The 23,159-nt window shown below is 41.6% G+C and overlaps 1 protein-coding gene across 1 annotated transcript in view; it reads right to left on the bottom strand.

The window, feature by feature from the left end:
• SACM1L (SAC1 like phosphatidylinositide phosphatase) overlaps positions 1–23,159 on the bottom strand; it is a 173,962-nt gene that overhangs the window by 86,942 nt on the left and 63,861 nt on the right. The window contains exons 6-8 of the mRNA XM_089669479.1: positions 7,783–7,842; positions 4,939–4,972; positions 1,053–1,154 (exon numbers count right to left, since the gene is read on the bottom strand). Of these exons, the coding sequence (XP_089525605.1) occupies positions 1,053–1,154; positions 4,939–4,972; positions 7,783–7,842 (196 nt within the window). The remainder of the gene's footprint in view (positions 1–1,052; positions 1,155–4,938; positions 4,973–7,782; positions 7,843–23,159) is intronic.

The raw sequence follows: 23,159 nt of genomic DNA, 5'->3' as shown, positions 1-23,159 counted from the left end.
TTTATTTACCATTCTTTATTCATGGCTGTGCTCTTAAGCAAAATTGTGAGTGAGCCCACTCCCTTGGCTGGGAAGCAACCTCACACATGAATGGTCTCAGGATGCTTTACTGTTGGCATAATACAGGACAGATGGTAGTGCTCACCTTTCCTTCTCTGGAAAAGGTTTTTTCCTTATGCCCCAAAACAATCGGAAAGGAGATTCATCAGAGAAAAGGACTTTACCCCAGTCCTCAGTAGTCCAATCCCTGTACCTTTTGCAGAATATTAGTCTGTCCCTCATGCTTGTCCTGAAGAGAAGTGGCTTCTTTGCTGCCCTTCTTGACACCAGGCCATCCTCCAAAAGTCTTCAGCTCACTGTGTGTGTAGATGTACTCACACTTGCCTGCTGCCATTCCTGAACAAGCTCTGCACTGATGGTGCCCCGATCCCGCAGCTAAATCAACTTTAGGAGATGGTCCTTGCTGGACTTTCTTGGGTGCCCTGAAGCCTTCTTCACAACAATTGAACATCTCTCCTTGATGATCTGATAAATGGTTGATTTAGGTGAAATCTTAGTAGCAGCAATAACCTTACCTGAGAATCCCTTTTTCTGCAAAGCAATGATGACTGCATGTGTTTTCTTGCAAGTAAATTAACCCCTTCCTGCCGGCGCCTCCTGGCTCTTTAAGAAGTTTAAGAAGCCGGGAGGCGTGGCGTGGTTTAGGGATCATGTCACCACTGTGACCTGTCATCACATCGGTCACATGATCAGGAAAGGTCCCGATCGAAAGAGCAGACCGGGACCTTTCCGAGAGTACCGGACAGGTGTGCTGGGAGCGCTCAGGGCGCGCGCTCTCAGCTCATATGTTTTTTCTTACATGAACGCAAATGTGCGGCCGCTCAGCATCTAGGTCCAGACGCCGGGAGACCACACATTTGTGTGCGGCCAGCGTAAAGTGGTTAATATTTGTGTCATTCTCAAAACTTTTGGCCAGAGCTGTACGAAGACATTCATTCATTTATTTAGCCCCTTGTTTTTCAATATTTGAAGAAAAAAATCAATTACTATACCTCTAACATAGTACCGTACACCAGCTCGAAAACAACTTCTCCTCGAGATAACAATCCAGTCGAAGTATTTTCCATTAACAGAACAGGAATGTATTGCAATAACTGAAGAGATTTTAAGGAAGACAAAAATCACAATTTTCTGTGGATGATCAGACCTAAAAAAACTAGAACATCAAAAAGCAGATCTGTAGGAAAATAAATGTTTAATCCTGTGACATACAATGAGGCTGTACAGAACCTGTTCCAGTACCTGACGGTTCATTGAGAAATTTTTACATTTCAAGATAAAATTTTGCATGTGTGATATGAGGTACATATGTTACATGAGCATTTTCACACGGGCCTGTTCACACTATGCTCCAGGCTGATTTGCACAGAAATGTGCTGTGCGTTCCTGTGCAATTCATCTGCAGCTCTGTGGGGTGCAATTTCAAGCCCATTCATTTGAACTGGCTGAAATCGCACTGCACCAAAAGTACTGCATGCACTACTTTTTGAAACACACGGCAACCGCATCGCATGGTGCTTTCTACCATGCGATTTGGTGCGGGCCAGTGTGGGCGTTTGCGACCTGCATTTGGGGTGTCGTTAACTTTTAACTGCCCTCCGTCGCCGATTGCAAGAGTATTGCAATCAAAATGTGGTGCAGGAAGCCGCACGGAACCACGAGCTCTCCCACACCACAGTCTATTGTGAACAAGCCCTCTAGGACATCTTATATAAACCAGAAGGATCACATTGCAGAAGCCAGCAAAGCAATTAACTTGCAGGTGCTGGAATATGAAAAGCTCAGGTCCAAGGCTTTCTCAGGATGTGCATACGCCTGGTGCAGACTAGGGATGAGCAATCTTTGGCTGCCTGTAGATTGCACAGTCAGCATGAGGTCATACTGTATGCACAGAATGGGTCTAAGGAAGTATGTCACTACATATAGCAGCATTTGAATCAGAATCGTAAGACAACAAATTTCGAAAGCCTTTATATACCCTCTACTGCATCTATTGTGAAGTTTTCCCTGTGCCTCAGAAAGCACAAGATCTTTGTCTGCACTGTGAGTGAACACATGGCTGCAATACAGACTCAGATCTGCTAGCAAAAAATGCAGTTTCTGAAGAAAAGGAGGATCAGATTACAGTTTATTGAATTAAACTACTGTATAACTGAAGGCAAAACTTTTTTTAGTTTTGGACAGAGTGGAGATGGATAGGAACACCTGTTAGATTCTTATTGCTACCTCTGCCCCCGTTTTTGAGATTCGCCCTCTTTATTTGTCCTGTTTACCTTTATAATCAAAAGTGAAAGTAAAACCAAAATTAATTTTTTTCCAAAAATTCAGTCCCATGAAAACGGACTTGTCATGAAATTCTTGAAAGTGCTTGGGGACGCTGTGGTTTTCAGCTCCATCATTGAAAAGACGTTAATGCTCTTCTGATTACATGTTATATTGTTTGTCTTGCCCATGTGGTCTTTTTTAAATTGACAGGACCATCCGGACTCTTAGGAAAAGGTTTGGGGAGCATTGACATCTTGTCGATGATTGAGCTGACAATCCCCAGTGTCCCCAGACACTTTCAAAACTTTCATGACCAGTCTTCCTCTGACCTTATGGCGTGGGTGATAAGAGCCCATTCCCAGAACTTTCTCTGCGGCTTAAAGCGTCTCTGCCGAAGAGAAACATTCAGGATCTATACCCTGGACACACTAGCACCTTGTGGACTCAACAAAGAAATAGAAGTCAGCCCCCTGCTATAGCTTGTCCCCTATATACTCAATGTGGTGGGCCACCTTTTTCCTGATTGCTTACATTAAAACGTGGAACTCACATATACGGTCTGTTCTGTCTCACAATAAAGGTTTTATATATATATATATATATATATATATATATATATATATATATATATACATATATATATATATATACATATATACACACACACACACATATACATATACACACATACCTACACATTTATATCTTAAGTTGTGGGGCCTACGTCTGGACATACATGTTTAATTCTTCTAGATTTGGATTTTTCATTCAGGTCTACTCTCTATACCATATGGGATCCTTACGGTCTTTCTATCAGATCTGCCATGTGTAAGTACCCCCTTAGCTACTGTATAATAATAAGACAGAGTTGTAAGTTAGTGCTTAATTTTTTATTACGTTGTATTGCTATAGTTAACGTTTTTTTTAGGAAATTTGTTTTATGAAATTTGCTCTTCCAACTCTAAAGCTGGCTGGGCCTTGTAGTCTGGCCACATTCAGTTCTTAACTAATTATGCTATACAATGTTATTTTGTGTTTTTATACATTTATGAAACTTTTAGTTATGCCTTTTGGGAGGTCTGGGCTTTGTAGTCCTACTGGTCAGTTCCACCACCCAATGTCTTCCACTGACATATGCCCAACTAGTTATATTACAGTTTGTATCCATTTTACATGTCTAATGTTCATGCCCAGTGTGCTTTATATGGCTCTTATATGTCCTTTGTATATGTGCGGCCACCGGGTGTTGTCATTTGCTAGCTGCCACCCTCTTGCCCATATATACCACACTCAATTTGGCGCTGTTTTGGCCTGAGGAAGGAGAGCATGCTCCGCAACGCCTTGTCACATCTGGTCGTGACGTTACATCTGCCTGTCTCTGCATTCCACGATGACCAGGAAGCCGTGGGAGCCATCGGAGCAGCCGTTCCATCTGGCGGACCGGGACTAGAGATGACAGCCCACGTTACATGCTTGTTATCATGTTGGTTTGTGAGTGTATTTTAGCTTTGACCATTAAAAGCTGTTTTACCTACGACACTTAGCTGGCGCTAGTCCCCTCTCCTGCCTTACTGCTGGAGGTGTATGGAATCTGAAGGGAGCCGGATTCATAATTTGTGGGAATATCCCAAATTGAAAGAGTTCTGGATTATGGTGGAGCAGACAATCAAGACACCCACGGGAGTGTTTCTTGGAGGAAACCATACAGCATTTCTGCTAAATGCCACACCACTCCACACGCGTTCTAAAAATTCTTAATGTAAACCTCTTCTCAATGCAGCAAAGGTGTGTATTCCTGCATTGTGGAACAGCCTTAACACACCTGGCACCGCACAATGGCTCGTCCAAATTTCAGAGATCCAGCAAATAGAGAATCTCACTTTGATCCTAAAAGAACAGGAGAAATACTGGAAAATCTTCTTCTATAAAGATCAAACACCTCTTGCCTCTCAGCAGCAATGAAATAAGATCTTCTGCTTTTGGCGAATATCTTGCTATAGGTGCATGGTCTCTACCTACATTAGGCTTTGAACTTTCCCCCTCACAGACATGTCTATGCCTAAAAAAGAAGGAAGGATCGTCATGACCTGATGTGGTAATTTTTGTGTTCCATGGGTCTATGGACCCTTGTCATACTGTCATGCAGTGCCTCGTTTATTGTATTGTATGTTGTAAAAGCATGTTTTTGAATTTTGTAATGTCAAGCTGATTTTTTTTTTAATCCTTTATTTAGAAACAAAGAAACTTTGGTTCTTTTTTTAAATAAAAGACTGAAATTTTTTTTTTACAGAATAGCACAATGGCTTTTAACCCCTATTTGGATAGGCTGCTATTTCAAGGGAGAGAGCATGACTTAAAAAAAGCATATCATATCAAGGGTCTGTTTAGCTAGAGTTTCCTATAAATGTGCTGGTAAAATTCAAAAACTGGATGGATTTTTGTTCATTCATTAATAAGTTCATTTTTAATTTAATTTAGCTTCCTGCCTGATTGTTCTGCCACGAAAAAAATTTATAAATTTTACAAAATTACAAATGGGCTATTTTTATATAATGTCCAGTTAAGTGTTGTACCTACTTCAATAACATACACAGGAAACATTTTAAAGGATACATCCATGAATAACTGGAACAGCAAATTTCTGGATCTTTGGGTGAAAGAAAGAAATATTAAATGATTTCTGATGCATATTGGCAAAATATATTAGGCTTTTCCATATGAAAAATTTCTAAAATTTTGTAACTAAAATATTAATAAGCAGTGTCTACAGAAATAAAATGCAGGCACCCTCTATAATGGGGTTGTTCAGATTAAACAAAGCTCCAGTACTTTCTCCCACATCCCTACTGGCCAGTGAGGCTGCCCTTCTTGTGGTGGTGAGCCAAAAGGATCTTGTGGGAGGCACAGTTTAGTGACAATCTCTGAAACTACCCAGACGTGTTGTAGCATTGCCAGTCAGAAAGGCCTGAAAATTTCCACAAGGAGCAGATTTAGCAGACTGTTGCAAGTATGTAAAGGCAACTGTACCTGCAGCAGTTTATTTTCTTTTTTTTCCCAAGACAGAGCTGATATACTAAAGTACTAAAGTAACGTGATAGTTCACTTGGTTCACTTTGCAAAATGAATGAGAGTAAATAAGGCGAGTTCATTTTGAATACCCAGTCATGTGTGAGGGAAACAAAAAATATAAATTTTGTTGCTTGCACCTGATTAGCAGTATGCCAGTTCTGCAAAATGAGCACTCATTGTGAAAAGTGAATAACTCTATTGGTTTAAAAAATCAACTCAATTGTCTCTTCAACGTATATAAAAGATTCCTCTAAGAAAACAAAACATGAAAAAAAAAGACATTGAGAAACCTAACCAACCTATGTATTATGAATGCAACACATTCATAAGGAAATTTTCCAGTTGTTAAAATACTCTTGAGGCATAATGAGTACCTTAAACTGCCTGAAGAGATCAATACAGATTTGAAAAAGAGAGAAGAACAGCCTGAAAAAAAATTGGAGAATTTTTTTTTTTTTTTTTACCAAGTCATTGCTTAGCCCTCAAGCAATGTGAACCACAGGGAAGCATCCAAAGCATCTCCCTAATCTCCAGCAAAGAAAGAAGGAAAGGAGATGCACCAGGTCCCTGATTGATGAGTTTTTTTGTTATAGTAGCAGTTGGCTGCTTGGAAACAGAGTTAGCAGTGAGGTATGCTGTCTCATATGGCTTGAGAACTCCTTTATCATCATTTCTTGTATTGAGATTGCCATTTTACATATAGCAGACTGCGGCCAAGGCTTTCATACATAGCTCCATTTCATAGGGACCAGCAGTGAAAGGGCAAAAAGAAATCCATGCAATTCCACTGATCTCCTCCCATCCCAATCAACAGAGTAAGAATGATGCAATTCCATTGATCTCCTCCCATCCCAATCCACAGAGTAGGAATGAACCCAAATAGACTCAGTGAATCGGGAAGGGAGGTGGTCAACTCCAATATTACCATCTTATGGCAAGACAATACTATGTTCTAGACCTGTCTGTCTCTTAGTCCCCCATAGCAGTAAACTACTATCTATTTCTTTGTGGAGATGAGTGTAGCTTTAGAGTAATGTAACCATATCATGTCATAAACCAATTGTGACCAATAATGTGTGTGTTGAGATCAATGGAACTACATGGATGTCTTGTAACCCTTTCACTGCTGGTCCTGATGAAGTGGCGCTATTTAAGAACTGCATTGACAGCAACCTGCCATCTGTGAAATAGGACATTTGATATAGTGTCAATATATAAGTGGTCTTCACAGTTAGTCAAAAAAAGAAACACTGTATTAAGCATCATATTTGCTTCTTTTAAACTTTTGTATGATGTGACTAATACCTTTGGAAATATTTTTTATACCTGTGTTTTAAATTTAAACCCCAGGATGCCATCCTAGAAAGTTCCTGGTTTTTACCTTGTAGTCACTTATTGGATTGGGATGTTGGCACTCTAGGTCGTTTGCCCAGTATCACTTTGCCTCCCACTTCTTCTTTTGAAAGTTTACAGGCTTAATTCAACTTTGAAACCATGCTTTATGTTACACTCATATTTAGAGTGTAAAATTAAACACTGTCACATTCCCCAATCCCCCACCATCATACCACTGCTCCCACTTGCTTGAATTGAAGGGTTCATCTCTTTACAGCCTTTTGTCTGTGTTTGAATTGGGCACTGCCATGAATGGCTCCACACGCACAACAGCAAATGCGCCATCCATTCACAGGCCCATCTACAGGGATCTGTAAATGGAAAAACTATACTTCCCACCTGTCACTGTGGTGGCTCCACATCTGTGATCTGTTGTAACTTATTTCAGCCCCATAGCAGTAGGTTTATACCTCTGTACAGACTAGGGGCCGACATAAAAAGAGCCTCTGCATTGCACCTGCAATATATTGATCATAGTCTTCCGGGTTTACCGGCTCCGGCCATTTAAATGGCTGAGCCACCTGACTTTGGGATGGGAATCTTCACTATCTCACTTTGTGTTTATCACACTTTGATTGTAATAAGACACTAGTAGGAGATTTATATAGAATCTCTTGCACTTGAGGGTATTGTTTTATTTGTGGATGATTAGGTCTATTATATATAATTTTGAAGTTTAGATCACATAGATATATTTGTTTATGCATAATTTTCACTGTTTTGAGTGCTACATCATTATTTTATTATTTAAACAGAGATGGTGAATCTCCCCAGAAGAGACTTGTAGAACAATAAAAAACAGCAGAGGTTCTAACCCTTACACATTCTATTTAAAGCAAAAAAAAAAGTCTGCAGCGCAATAAAAAAAGTGTTCAGCAAGTCCACCAAGAAGAAATATTATGCAAAGCAACTAATAGTGAATATTCTAACCAACATTTTGCCATTACATTAATTGTATATTTTACCAATTAAAATGATAACAATGTGAATTACCTCAGGTTGTGCCGAAAACTCTCTTAGTAAATGTCCATTCCAAACAAACCTCTGATCAGCCTAAAAAAAAAAAAAATTTATATATATACACAAACATATACATACAGCATAGACAGTATATGTACACTTGAAAAACATGTATCATGAAGAAAATCTTTCACATTTAAAATTTAGGTACAAGTCTACTTTAAAGCGGAGTTCCACCTGAAAAAAATAAATAAATAAAAGTCAGCAGCTACAAAAACTGCAGCTGCTGTCTTTTAAAATACAGACACTTACCTGTCCTGGGTCCAGCAGTGTCCTCAACCCCGCTGGTTTCACCGGCCGTCTTCTCTCCCTGGCGCCACCATCTTCAGTGTGAGCACCCGACTGTGGCAGCTTGCTGCTTCACAGCCCGGTGCCCACTGCGCATGCGTGAGAAGCGCTGAGCTTTGTGAATGGCCCCGTAGTCTTCTGGGATCGGTCACGTGTTCCAGATCACAATGGGGAGGGAGGGAGGACAACTTTCACTTCCAAGGCGATCGCAGCAGAAGTGGGAGCGGGTACCTGTCAAATTCGGTACCCGCTCCCCAAGGTGCTAATCCTTAATGGGGAGCGGGGGATAAAGGCTTAAAGTGGAACTTCCCCTTTTGGGTGGAGCTCCACTTTAAATTAGATACTTACTACAACAAATTGAGAAGTTTTTAGCAATTGGTAGTTTTCCTTGACACCAGCAAGAGAACTTGCTAATTCACACTATTCTGAAGGCAAAAAATAAACATTACTTTATACTAAACACACACACACACTATATATATATATATATATATATATATATATATACACACACACACACACACACACACACACACACACACACACACACACACTACATTGTCAAAAGTATTGGGGACACCCCTACAAATCATTGGATTCAGGTATTCCAATCACCTCCATGGTCAAAAGGTGTATAAAATCAAGCACCTAGGCATACAGTGGAAATGTGTTCTCTGAAGTGACGAATCATGCTTCTGGCAATCTGATGGACATGTCTGGGTTTGGTAGCTGCCAGGAGAACGGTATTTGCCTGACTGCATTGTGCCCAGTGTAAAGTTTGGTGGAGGGGGATTATGGTGTGGGGTTGTTTCTCAGGGCTTAGCCTCTTAGTTTCAGTGAAGGAAACTCTTAAGGCGTCAGCATACCAAGACATTTTGGATAATTTTATGCTCCCAACTTTGTGGGAACAGTTTGGAAATGGCTCCTTCCTGGTCCAAAATGACTGCAAACCAGTGCACAAAGCAAGGTCCATAAAGACATGGATGAGTGAGTTTGGGGTGGAGGAACTTGACTGGCCTACACAGAGACTTGACCTCAATCCGAATAAACACCTTTGGGATGAAATAGAGTGGAGACTGCAGGCCAGGCCTCCTCCCCTGACATCAGTGCCTGACCTCACAAATGTACTTCGGGAAGAATGGTCAAACATTCCCATAGACCAGTGGTTCTCAACCTTTCTAATGCCGTGACCCCTTAATACAGTTCCTCATGTTGTGGTGACCCCCAACCATAAAATTATTTTTGTTGCTACTTCATAACTGTAATTTTGCAGTGGGAGGACTAGCGCCCCATCACTGATGTCAGTGGGATGAATAGTGTCAAATCGTTGGTATCAGTGGGAGGAATAGTGTCCCATCATTGGTGTCAGTGGGAGGAATAGTGTCCCATCATTAGTGTCAGTGGGAGGAATAGTGCCCCATCATTGGTGTCAGTGGGAGGAATAGTGTCCCATCATTGGTATCAGTGGGAGGAATAGTGTCCCATCATTGATGTCAGTGGGAGGAATAGTGCCCCATCATTGGTGTCAGTGGGAGGAATAGTGCCCCATCATTGGTGTCAGTGGGAGGAATAGTGTCCCATCATTGATGTCAGTGGGAGGAATAGTGCCCCATCATTGGTGTCAGTGGGAGGAATAGTGCCCAATCATTGGCGTCAGTGGGAGGAATAGTGCCCAATCATTGGCGTCAGTGGGAGGAATAGTGCCCAATCATTGGCGTCAGTGGGAGGAATAGTGTCCCATCATTGGCGTCAGTGGGAGGAATAGTGCCCCATCATTGGCGTCAGTGGGAGGAATAGTGTCCCATCATTGGCATCAGTGGGAGGAATGGTGTCCCATCATTGGCGTCAGTGGGAGGAATAGTGCCCCATCATTGGCGTCAGTGGGAGGAATAGTGCCCCATCATTGGTGTCAGTGGGAGGAATAGTGCCCCATCATTGGTATTAGTGGGAGGAATAGTGCCCCATCATTGGTGTCAGTGGGAAGAATAGTGCCCCATCATTGGCGTCAGTGGGAGGAATAGTGCCCCATCGTGGGTGTCAGTGGGAGGAATAGTGCCCCATTGTGGGTGTCAGTGGGGGGAGGAATAGTGCCCCATCGTTGGTGTCAGTGGGGGGAGGAATAGTGCCCCATCGTTGGTGTCAGTGGGGGGAGGAATAGTGCCCCATCGTTGGTGTCAGTGGGGGGAGGAATAGTGTCCCATCGTTGGTGTCAGTGGGGGGAGGAATAGTGTCCCATCGTTGGTGTCAGTGGGGGGAGGAATAGTGCCCCATCGTTGGTGTCAGTGGGGGGAGGAATAGTGCCCCATCGTTGGTGTCAGTGGGGGGAGGAATAGTGCCCCATCGTTGGTGTCAGTGGGGGGAGGAATAGTGCCCCATCGTTGGTGTCAGTGGGGGGAGGAATAGTGCCCCATCGTTGGTGTCAGTGGGGGGAGGAATAGTGCCCCATCGTTGGTGTCAGTGGGGGGAGGAATAGTGCCCCATCGTTGGTGTCAGTGGGGGGAGGAATAGTGCCCCATCGTTGGTGTCAGTGGGGGGAGGAATAGTGCCCCATCGTTGGTGTCAGTGGGGGGAGGAATAGTGCCCCATCGTTGGTGTCAGTGGGGGGAGGAATAGTGCCCCATCGTTGGTGTCAGTGGGGGGAGGAATAGTGCCCCATCGTTGGTATTAGTGACACAAATGATGGGGCACTATTCCTCCCACTGACACCAATGATACTTACCTTGCTGACTCCTGCTCCAGTCTGGGCTCGCTCTCTCCCTCTCCCATCTACAGGCAGCATACCTGGCTGCAGCAGCAAAATTTGCACTTACCTGTCAGCTGTCTTCCTTCTCTGGCCTCTCTCTTCACTCGTTCCTGCAGCTCCCTCAATCTTCTTCGATCTCCGCGCGCTGCCGCTCGGCTCCTCCTCTCCAAGCTCCACCTTCTCGCCGGTGATTGGCCGCCTGTGTGCCTCTCCTGAGCTACGGTTCCGGTGGCCAATCAGCGGCGAGGAGGCGGTGACAGGGGCAGCATATCATCCCGCCCACACATCGCCGGAGACAGGAGCGGCGTCTCGGTTCCTAAGACCATCGGAAATATGTGTTTTCCGATGGTCTTAGGCGACCCCTGGGAAATGGTCGTTCGACCCCCAAAGGGGTCGCGACCCCCAGGTTGAGAACCGCTGCCATAGACACCCTCCTAAAGCTTGTGGACAGCCTTCCCAGAAGAGTTGAAGCTGTTATAGCTGCAAAGGGCGGGGCAACTCAATATTTAACCCTACAGACTAAGACTGTGATGCCATTAAAGTTCATGTGCATGTAAAGGCAGGCGTCCCAATACTTTTGGCGAGAGAGAGAGAGAGAGAGAGAGAGAGAGAGAGAGAGAGAGAGAGAGAGAGAGAGAGAGAGAGAGTATAATTTATATTAGCAGCGTGGTTGGAAAGCTGTGGCAGGAGGGTAGCAAGGGCCGACCATGCTGCTAACCAACCAGGGGAGGGATGGATGGACTTCTTCAAGTGGATAATTGATGGTTGAATTGTTGTTTCAACAAAAATTGTATACATTGCAAGACATTATATTTAGTGACAAGACATAGGTGCAAAACATAAGACATTATATTTGGTGTAGTAATGAGGTGCGTAAACGTGTGTTGTTGGGTACAGCCCTTAATGACAGTAGATGGGGTATAAAGTGCAGGTATACCAATAAAATGCACCTGTGGAGCCATAACAGTAATACGCTTGTACCTTCAAGTGACTGGACACTGGCAAATCTTTTGAGGACATGCCCCTCAGGCCCCTTCCTTATAATCCTATCCCACTCAGGGAGTCCTCAGGTTTATAGCAAGCAATGCAGAGTAAACCAATGGATCAAAGGGAGGGTGTTCTGTGTCCTGTGCTGTACTCCAAGATATGGGATCTACAGGCAAGTCAAAATTCTATGTATCTTATTATACAGTACAGGGCACATGTAAAGTATTAAAATAAGTGATGTAAACTTCTGTGCCTACTGAGTGCTATATAAAGAGTGACTGCTACAGTGAATGCTGCTGCAATCATCAATTGTGTTCCCACAATGTAACAAATAAAAATAAATAAAATGTGATGTGATGTGTGCTTGCAGAATATTAAATAAACATCAATCCATCATGGATGAACAAATAAAGTGAATAAACTGGATACATAGTGCTCATAATGCCTAAATAAATTATTATAGCTGTCATCAATGACTACACAATCAAAGTGAACTGATATCAAAGTACTCCAAAACAAAATGTGTAAAGTTCATGAATTCCAAATGTAGCAAGATGAATAACAGTTGCCTCATATGAAGGGCTCTGAACACAGGAACACACAGAACATGAAGAACAGTTCTCTACCGCGTCCATCTTGTCACCATCTGGTAGAGGACTGCTCTTCATGTTCTGTGTGTTCCTGTGTGCAGAGGCCTTCATATGAGGCAACTTTTATTCAGTGAGGCTACCTAACATCTATCATATGGGAGGAGGAGCAGATAGCCCCTAGTGGCCAAAGGAGATAGTGATCAGCTGTAGAGATGTCTCATTAAACACGCAGTTTTACATGCGTTGAAGGTGAGAGTTCTGAGCGCACAGAAGTGGCACCAATTAATGCATGGAATTCACGTTAAGCACGGATTTTCATTGTATGGTGTTGGATTATGTTACATTTGGAATCATATGAACTTTACACATTTTTTTTGAGCACTTTGATATTATAATTTATTTAGGCATTATGAGCACTCTGTATCCAGTTTATTCACTTTGTTTAACCATGATGGATTGATTATTCTGCAAGCAGCACTACATCACATTTTATTTATTTTTATCACAGGTAAAGTATTCATAGACCCTGAGACATCTCCAAGTAAAAATGAGAAGGATGCGCAATAAGTGAAGCAGAACTGTGCCAACAGACATTACAAGAAGGATCAAAAGGCCCAACTTCAGAATAACGCTGCAAAATCCTTGTGTCATAAAGTTGTATTTCCAGAAGGCTGGACATCCACCTGGTAGAACTTTGAAAAGGTAAGAGAAGGGGATAAGGTGGTGGCCTTACAAAGTTGGGCTACAGAGGCCTGGTGCCAGAATGCCTAGGAAGCTCCCACTGATCTGCACCCATAAAAAACCCCAGAAGATTTGTCCCTCAAAATGTAAGCTCTAGCAATCAATTTTCTTATCCATCAAGCGTTGATGGAGCAGTGTCCCTTGTGAGGCCCTGAGGACAGGACAAATAGAGAACCCATACTCCTGATTGAAGCTGATACTTTGATGTAGATTCTAATGGTTCTTATTACACCCAGGCAATGAAGAGAAATTTCCTTTGGGTACTTTGGATCGAAGGACAATATTCTCATTAAGGTGGATCGAAAGACAATATTCTCATTGAGGTGGAAGACTGATATTGCCTTAGGAAGAAAGGATGGTGTTGGGAGGTCTTGAATTAAATTTAGCGACTACTACAGCCTTAAAGGAGGCTACCATGAGGCCTAAAATTCTCATGGAGAATTTAATTTTGGGATGTCTTTTGAATCTCAAATCTCAAGGGTAGGCTCTGAGAGAGAATTTTCTTCTCTGGTTGGAAAACCCTGGCTTGAAGGCTGGAGAGAAGAGTTTTGGAAACGGATCACCCACCTGAAACCCAAAAGCAGCTAAATTGTCCTGTGGACATTTGCAGACAATGGAACAGAGAGGAATCCTTCAGGAAAAGGTCGCCCAAATAACCTGTGACCTGGACACCTTCAGTTCTGAGAAGGGCAAGAAAAAGGGGTAGGATTTTTGTGAATTTTCTAGGAGCAGTACAGTACAAAGGCAGTACAACAAACTGGAAATTACTCTCTCACTGCAATTCAAAGCACCGATAAGCTGGATAAGTGAGAATATGTAGATGGGCATCTTGTATGTCTATGGATGCTAGGTATTCCCTTTGCCTTAGAGAAGCAATAACAGACCTTGTGGATTCCATGTGAAATTCTGAAATTTGAGGGTACTGTTTGTGAGATTGTAAGACCAGAATAAGACACATACCCCCATTGGGCTTTGGTACTGTGAACAAGTTTAAACAAAAAAAAATGTAACCAGTTTTGTGGGGGTACTGGCACAACTACTCCTTGTGACAACAGATGGGCATTCTGAAAATGTTCCTTTTAACTAGTGAGTGCAATTTTATTGTCTTAATTTGTTTTATTAAATCTCTACACCTGGATGGAGGTGCCCTCTTGTGTTTGTTTTATAATATCTGTATAATCTTTTAATGAAGGAGCATCCTCAATTGGTATGGTTTGTTTTTTTTGGTAATTGGTATCCTCAAATGGCAGGATCAACTACAGGAACAGGAGACTTTTAAATGAACCCTTTTTCCACTGTATAGAGAGAAAATGTTATCTGGAGTAATCCAATCATCTTAGATTGTCCATTTTATTTCTTTATGAACATAGAATATCTGTATAGATTTTGCAGGTCTCTTTGTACTCAAAGGGAAATGACGAGACACAGGAGAATCATATTCGACAATGGGGAGGCTTTTGCGCACAGCAACAGTGAGCTTATTCACATTAGCAAAAATGTTGTGTGAAGCTCTTGCATCAGGAGTAAAAAAAGTGAGGGAGAGAAAAGCATTCTCTAATACTGTCTGCATGTCCTCCTCATTCCCTTCTGTGTCTGCCTCATCTAGAGCAGGCATGTCGAGTCAGAGATGATGGTGAAGGGCCTTTTCTTTTGAAGCCCTTAGGAAAGATGGCTCAATTAAAGCTATTAGTTGTCTGAGGAATTGTGACATGAATATAGAAAAATCTGCTTTTGTCAGGTAGGCTGCATGTTGAATGCCTGAGATTGAACTAAAACCAGATTTAGAGACTGGAGCTGGAAATGGTTTCTGCTTCTGTGTAAGTGAAGTATTATTACTCCCTTTTGCCTAGTTTCCACCATAGGTACAGATGATGGTATTACCTTGTGGAGTAATCATGGAGTAGGGTGTAGAATACAGGGTAAATGTGTCAAGAAGGGGTAAGCAGCAGCCTGGCTGTGTACCGTCTTGTGGCAAAGTCCTTGTGGCAAAAGGACAGAATGAAACATCCAACTACCAAATAGGGGTTCTAGGCAAAAGTGGCAGTAAAGTGTGCGACCAGAGGTGTGATGTAATACCTGGTCATCCACCTGAGACTAAGCTCTGAATGACTGAATTTCAGTGCCAAGTTTGAAAAGTGTACACTGTAAAGTGAAAACATTCTAAACATAGCCCCAATATTTACAGTAATGCTCAGCGACACAGGGTTACTCTGATTTAGTTGTCCATGATGCTGTATGTATATAGAGTTCAGACTTTGCCCTGCCATGGTGGGTATGCCACTGAAGGGGTCTTTAGGGTCTGGGTTTCATAGAGATGAACCACGGCATTAGGTCTATATAGCAACTGACTACACTCATCGCATGAAGTGTCAAGGTGAGCAGCCATGCAGGATCCAATGCCTAAAGAAATATTACAAGCCGCCCCTACAGTATGGGGTCTAGATACAGCTCCCAAAATTCTTTCAAGGCAGAATCAATGTGGATGTAGAAAGAATGTAATCGGGGCTCGGTACCTAGGTTAAACAGCTACCAGGGGGATCTGGGTTAGATAGCAGAATGCCCCACAGCAATTTTAGCAGAAAACAAAATTGTTTAATTAAAAGGACATGCATTCAATAAAGAAGAGTACTTCCAGAAAACACAGCCACACAGTGAAAACAGCCTGTTAACTTGAAGAACCATAGGCAATTTTTTTCTTTTTGAACAGAGTATGGGAAGGTTTTAACCCCTGTTTGTTTTTGTTGCCATCTGTGTCCCATAGCGGAGATTTCCCTTCACTTCCCATCCCATAGCCAAAAATCAGGAATTGAGAGGAAATCCCTGCAAATTAAGGGAAAGTCTTAAAGCTCCCCAGGTCACTAGAAAGAGTGTCCCCATTGGAAGATATCGCCTCTATTACTTTTCTGGGAACAAACCAAAACTTGGGATTTTCTTTTACTTCCACTTGCAATGATAACGGTAAACAGGACAAATAAAGAGGGTGGATCTTCTTAACAGGGGTATAGACAGCAATAAAACAGGTGTTCTAATCTATCTCCACTCTGTCCAAAACTACAAAAAAGATTTGCCTTAAGTTATGCTTTAAATGCGTCTTCAGTGCCAGCCTGCAATCTAGTGCTGTTATCAGCTGTATGGTGACTGACCCTAGTACAGAGTTGCAGCATTTAAATGCAGGCATAGCAAGCAGTGTGAACAAACTTGGAAACATTCAGCAAATTCCAAATCCAAGACAATTGACATGTACAGTATATCTCAACTTCCAGATCTGAAGTAATGTAAAGCTAGTCCTCTTTAACTATAAATTAGAAAAAAAGAATAGCAGGTCATCTTTGACAACTAATATGAGTGAAAACACAAGAATCCTCTATTTTGTCCTTAGTGAATTGTCCCTCCTACTAAGAAAATCCTTTGTATTTAAACTCACCGCATGGCTGCCAGTTATATCCCTACAGTGTAATGTGCACTGTAGGGCTATAAAGCATTAGATAAGCTGGAAGTTTGTATTTAACCACTTGCCCTCCAGAGGATTTACCCCCCTTCCTGACCAGACCATGTTTTGCAATACGGCACTGCGTATCTTTAAAAATTGCGCAGTCATGCAACGCTGCACTTAAATTAAATTTATGTCCTTTTTTTTCCTCAAATGGAGCTTTCTTTTGGTAGTATATGATCGCCTTTGCATTATTTTTTGCTATAAAGCCTATCCATTAAAACAAATTTTAAAAAAGCAAATTTCATCATAAATTTAGGCCAAAATATATTCTGCTACATGACAAGCTAAAAAAAAAACAAAATCCGGGGATTGGGTGAAGATCCGGGGATTGGAATTGCACGAGGGGGGCGGAGCCTAGCTATGACGGCGTAGGAGAGCACGGAGAGGGTGCTCTCCGTGACCTCCACATCGCCCCAGATGCCTGAAGGGCTGTAAACCGGGGACCTACCTGGGAGCAGCGGAGTAGGCGGTCCTGAGAGTGGTGGAAAAGCAGACGGTGACATCAGAGCTCGTTGGAGGCCCGTGGGAGAAGGTCTGGCTTGGCGAGCGGGGCTGCTGGGAAGGAGATGCGGCGTGACAACGTGGGCAGCCGTGGAGGAGTACTGGGTAGGGGAAAAGCCGGCCGGCGTCCGAGGTGAAAGGGAAGACGCCCATTCGCTACCCCCCTCAGCACGAGTGATATTTTTAATGGACAGCCTGCTGCCCTGGGAATGATGGATACACAAAGAGGAGTGGGACTTGAAGAAGAAAAAACCCAGAGGAATCCCCCTGAAGAGTGCAACTGAAGTCCGAGGTTTGCTACTGGTGGCCTGTAGCTGTCTCAACAGAAGAAAAAGCAAGCAGAGGGTGAGTGTGAGCAGCTTTAGTTGGCCAATATTGTTTAAACAGTGACTGCTTGTTTAAAGGGAAAAGAAGATATGTGAAGGGGGGATTCCCTGGGGGGGGGAATTGAATGAGACAAGGAGGAATTAGCAGCCCCTGAAGAAGGAGGATATTGTGAAAAAGTGGATAATAAGTGTGGAGTAAAATCTGGGTCCCTGGCTTGCACTCTTTAATTCACTGTGGTTCCTGTATTTAAGAATAATAAGACGCACAGAAGACATGAAGAATAAAAATGTAAAAAGTAGTGGGCTAGAGGGGTCTCAAACCGGTACGATAAAAAAGTATACATCCCAAGGAAATGTGACTCCAGAAAGATCTCAAGGTATTGGTGAAAAAAGTGAACTGGAAATGAGCTTGGATGATAGCCCTAGACTCTCCCTAGGAATGAAATATAATAGTCAACAAGTAACAGAAAATTTGGAGAGGAGAGAAGCGGAAAGCAAACTACAAATACCAAATAAGAAAGAGATGGCAGATATGTTTAAAAATTTAGAAAAAACAATAAAGCAAGAACTGACAACTATACAGAGTGACTTGGGGCAGATGTTATTAAGGACGGAAAAAAGAATTAAAAATCATGCCCAATTTATCTCCGGTTTAGAAAAAAGGACAATAGGTATTAGGAAAGAGCAAAAAAAATTGCTTTACAAGATGGAGGTACAAGAAAACAGGGAGAGGAGGAAAAATCTTAGGGTAAGAGGAGTTCCAGAGCTTGTAAAGGGAGAGGAAATACGAGGCCTTGTCTGTAAAATTTTGAATTCCATAATGGACAGACCAGAAACAGAATTGGTTAACCTGGAAGGGGTTTTTTGAATTGGAAAGATTCAAAAAGGAAGTGGAAAAGAGAAACCGAGAGATATAATTGTCCAATTCCAGGAGCTGGGAGATAAAGAAGAGATATGGAGAAAGATTAAGGGAAGATCAACTATCAAATGTGGAGAAATGGATATACAGATTTTTGCAGATTTAACATCAGAGACATTATGGAGAAGATCTTTGAAACCCCTGTTGGAGCAGATGAAAAAACAAAACGTGCTCTATAGATGGGGTATCCCGGAGTGTTTAATCGGATGGAAGAATGGAGTTACACCTTATTTGAGATTCCCGGAGGATTTAAGAGACTTCTGTGACAGACTTGATTTGCAAATTATAGAGATTCCTGGTTGGGAGGATGAAGAAGGAGATTGTGGAGCTAGAGGAAAGGAAGACTGGCAGTTAGTTAGAAGAAGGAGATAGGGGATGGAGAAAAGGGAGGGATAGAGACCGTGTTTTTTTTGTTTTGTTTTTTTTCCCTCTTCTCTTTCTCTCTCTTTCCCTCTCCTTTTTTTCCCTTTGAGGTAGATCCTTTTGGGGTCTTGTTGGAACCATATTGAATTTATTAGATAGATCTGGGGCATCTGGGGTGGAGGGAAGTAGGGGAGGCCGTTCATGGGTAGAGTTCAACCTCAAGGTGGTAAATCTATGGTGGGTTTGGACCCTCAAAAGATGAATAGACAAATTACAAGCCTAAAAAAGGGAAGGGTGATGAGTGGGAGTGGGAGGGGGGCTTTCTTTGGAGGGGGGAGAGGAGAGGGTAATAGGTTTGACATCCTGCGGGAAGGAAGGAGTAATAAGAGGGTGGAAAAGAGGAAATTGAGGAGAAAAAAAAGAGATACAAGAAGTATGGAAGATTTACGGTTTATAACATATAATGTAAATGGGTTGAATTGTCCTGGGAAGAGATTTAAGCTATTCAAAGAGTTGCAACATAGAGAAGCTTCGGTGGTCTTTTTGCAGGAGATACATCTTGAGATTAAGTCAAATATTAAGTTGAATTCTAGAACCTACCCAACATGGTTTTACGCAGATTCCCCAATTAAGAGAGCTAAGGGAGTAGCAATAGGGATTGCAAAAAACATAAGGCTGGAGCTGGAGGAGAGAGAAATAGATCCTGAGGGGAGATTTTTCTTTTTAAGAGGTAGATTGCAAGAGATGGAATGTACAATAGCGAATATTTATTGCCCAAATAAGAGACCGGAGTTATATTTGAAAGGTGTCTTGAGAAAACTGATGGCCTTCAAAAAAGGGACGTCTGATGGTGGCAGGGGACTTGAATTTCTGTATGGACCCACAGATAGATACGACCTCTTCTGCGCAGCGAGAGGGAGGTAGGTCTCTGAGAACTCTAAAGAAGGTGATGCATGAGTGCCAACTGGTGGATATTTGGAGAATAATACATGGAAAAGAGAGAGACTATACCTTCTTCTCTAATGCACATGAGATGTACTCGAGATTGGACTATATATTGGTTGATCATCAACTTATAGAGATGGTGGCTAAAGTTGAAATAGAGGCAATGTCTCTCTCAGACCATGCCCGTTACATTGAAATTAGGGTGGGGGAGGCGGTCGACAGGTGGTATAGGATGGAAGCTGAATGAGGCTCTTCTCCTGGACCAAGAGATAGATCAGAAGATTAGGGAAGAGATTGAAAGATTTTTTCAGGAGAATGAGACGGGAAGTGTCGGTGGCTACAGTATGGGAGTCCCATAAGGCCTACATAAGAGGTATATTGATTGCGTCTGGGGCAAAAAAGAAAAGGGGAAGAAGAGAGAAACTTACTGGGCTGTTAAAAGAAATATTTGACCTGGAGCAGATACATAAAAATAGAATAACAAAAGAGATAAGACAGAAGGTAACAAAAAGGAAAGAAGAACTAGAGATACTGATGGAAGAGGAGAGGAGAAGAGTTTTTAATCAAGTGGCAAGTGAGGTATAGATGGGGAGATAGACCAGGAAAATATTTAATGAGCGTGTTCAGGAAAAAGAAAAACAGGAATTATATAGAAAAAATAAGAAACCCCAAGGGAGAAACAGTTTATTCTGCTAAAGAGATCGTCAAGGTGTTTAAGGAATATTATAGTAAGCTGTATAATATTACTTCCCAGGATTCAGTAAATAAAAAAGGAAATGCAAGTAGAGAAAAAAGAAGGGTATATCTAAAAAACGCAGGACTATCGAAGTTATGTGAAGATCAACTGAACTCCCTTGATCTAGAAATTACGCAGGAAGAAATAAAAATAGCATTAAAAAGTACCATGATGGGGAAAAACCCAGGCCCAGATGGTTATACTGTGAGGTACTATAAAAAATATAGTGAATTGTTAATACCTAAATTGAAGAAATATATGAACGCCCTGGGTGGGGAGATGGAGATGAGGCGAGAATCTTTACAGGCCCATGTGGTGCTTATTCAAAAGGAAGGGAAGGATGCTTCTCAGTGCTCTAGCTATAGACCAATCTCACTTTTGAACATAGATACTAAGTTACATGCAAAGGTTTTAGCAAATAGGTTGAAAGATTTAATTCCAGAATGGATCCAGGGGGACCAGGCGGGATTTGTACCAGGGATGGAGGGTAGAGACAATGGGTTGAGAACTTTGTTGCTTATCCAGAAAGCTAGGAAGGGGAAAACTCCGGCGGTGGTGCTTTCAATCGATGCTGAAAAGGCATTCGATAGAGTAGTTTGGAGCTTCATGATGGACACTCTGGAGACTCTAGGATTGGGAGTTAGAATGAGAGAGTGGATAGGAAAATTGTATAGAGAGCCCGCCGCGGTTATTTTGGTTAACGGAGAGAGGTCGGAACCTATTGGGATGTCAAATAGAACAAGACAGGGATGCCCACTGTCCCCATTGTTGTATGTATTGTCATTGGAACCTTTACTGGCAACAATTAGGAAAATATGGACATAAAAGGAATATAGATAGGAGGAATTGAACATAAAGTGGCAGCCTTTGCGGACGACATGTTGTTCTATGTGGGAAATCCTAGGATAACACTCCCAAATTTAATGAAGAGCTTAAAGGATTATGAGGCGCCATCAAATTTGAAAATTAACCCAACAAATACAGAGATCTTAAATGTAAATCTTCCAAATAGTGAAAAAGAAAAGATACAAATAGAATTCCCTTTTATATGGAAAGATAGAGAGATAAAATATCTAGGGGTTAAACTCACTGTTTCATATAAGAACTTGTATAAATTAAATTATATCTCACTTTTAAATGAGATTAAGGAGGAACTAAAGAAATTGGGAGGAGGTAACCCATCTTGGATAGGGTGCATAAATCTGATAAAAATGGTAATTGTACCTAAAATCCTATATAAATTCCAGATGATCCGAATTGAACCTCCGGAGGTTTTTTTCAAGGTAATTAAAAAGATGTTAACCAGATATATATGGAAAAATAAAAAGCCTAGAATATCTTATGATTTGCTGAGTAGAAATAAAGAGAAGGGAGGATTGGGAGTGCCAGACCTTAAGAGGTATTATAGGGCAGTAGTTCTAGCAAGAATTTATGACTGGACACACAGGATCGAAAATGAATTAAGTGGAGTTAACTTGAGTAAAATCATATTGGTACCAGCACAATATAGAGGATTAAAAGATACCACGGGTGTTTATACATTAAATGTTTTAAAGGTTTGGGATACTGACTGAAAAAGAGGCCAAATATCTTTTGATAAAACATCCTAAAATACCTACCATATATTACCTACCAAAAATACACAAAAATAAAGAGAAACCACCGGGGAGGCCCATTGTGAGCGGGATTAATTCGTTGTTTGCAAGGGTCGGTGAATATGTTGATACCTTCCTACAAAGTATTGTTAGGACAAATAAAGCTTTTTTGAGGGATGGTGGACATCTTATCAATATTCTTAACCACTTGAGCTCCAGAGGATTTACCCCCCTTAACCACTTGAGCCCCAGAGGATTTACCCCCCTTAATGACCAGGCCTTTTTTTGCTGTTTGGCGCTGCACTAATTCAAATGATAATTACGCGGTCATGCAATGCTGTACCCAAACAAAATGTACGTCCTTTTTTTCACACAAATAGAGCTTTCTTTTGGTGGTATTTGATCACCTGTGCGCTTTTTATTTTCGGCGCTATAAACAAAAAAAAACACGAAAATCTTGAAAAAAAAAAAAAATTTTCTACTTTCAGCTATAAAAAATATATCGTAAACTCAAAGTTAGTCATAAATTTCAGCCAAAATGTATTCTGCTACATGTTTTTGGTAAAAAAAATCCCAATAAGTGTATATTGATTGCTTTGTGTGAACATTATAGCGTCTACAAACTATGGTATAGATACTGTAATTTATGCCTTTTTTTGCTATACAGCGCTGCACTAATTCAAATGATAATTGCGCGGTCATGCAATGCTGTACCCAATCGAAATTTACGTCCTTTTTTTCACACAAATAGAGCTTTCTTTTGGTGGTATTTGATCACCTGTGCGCTTTTTATTTTTGGCGCTATAAACAAAAAAACACGAAAATCTTGAAAAAAACCCAATTTTTTCTACTTTCAGCTATAAAAAATATATCGTAAACTCAAAGTTAGTCATAAATTTAAGCCAAAATGTATTCTGCTACATGTTTTTGGTAAAAAAAATCCCAATAAGTGTATATTGATTGCTTTGTGTGAACGTTATAGCGTCTACAAACTATGGTATAGATAATTTGAAATTTACACAGCTTTTACTTTCTGACCGCCCATCACATCTCTTGAGGTGCTAAAATACCAGGATAGAACAAACACCCCCAAATGACCCCTTTTTGGAAAGCAGACACCCTA

The sequence above is a fragment of the Staurois parvus genome, unplaced genomic scaffold (assembly GCF_062004578.1).
Source record: "Staurois parvus isolate SC_StPar_1 unplaced genomic scaffold, SC_StPar_1.0 ptg000077l, whole genome shotgun sequence".
Lineage (NCBI taxonomy): Eukaryota > Metazoa > Chordata > Amphibia > Anura > Ranidae > Staurois > Staurois parvus.
This window is presented reverse-complemented; position numbering and strand designations above follow the sequence as displayed.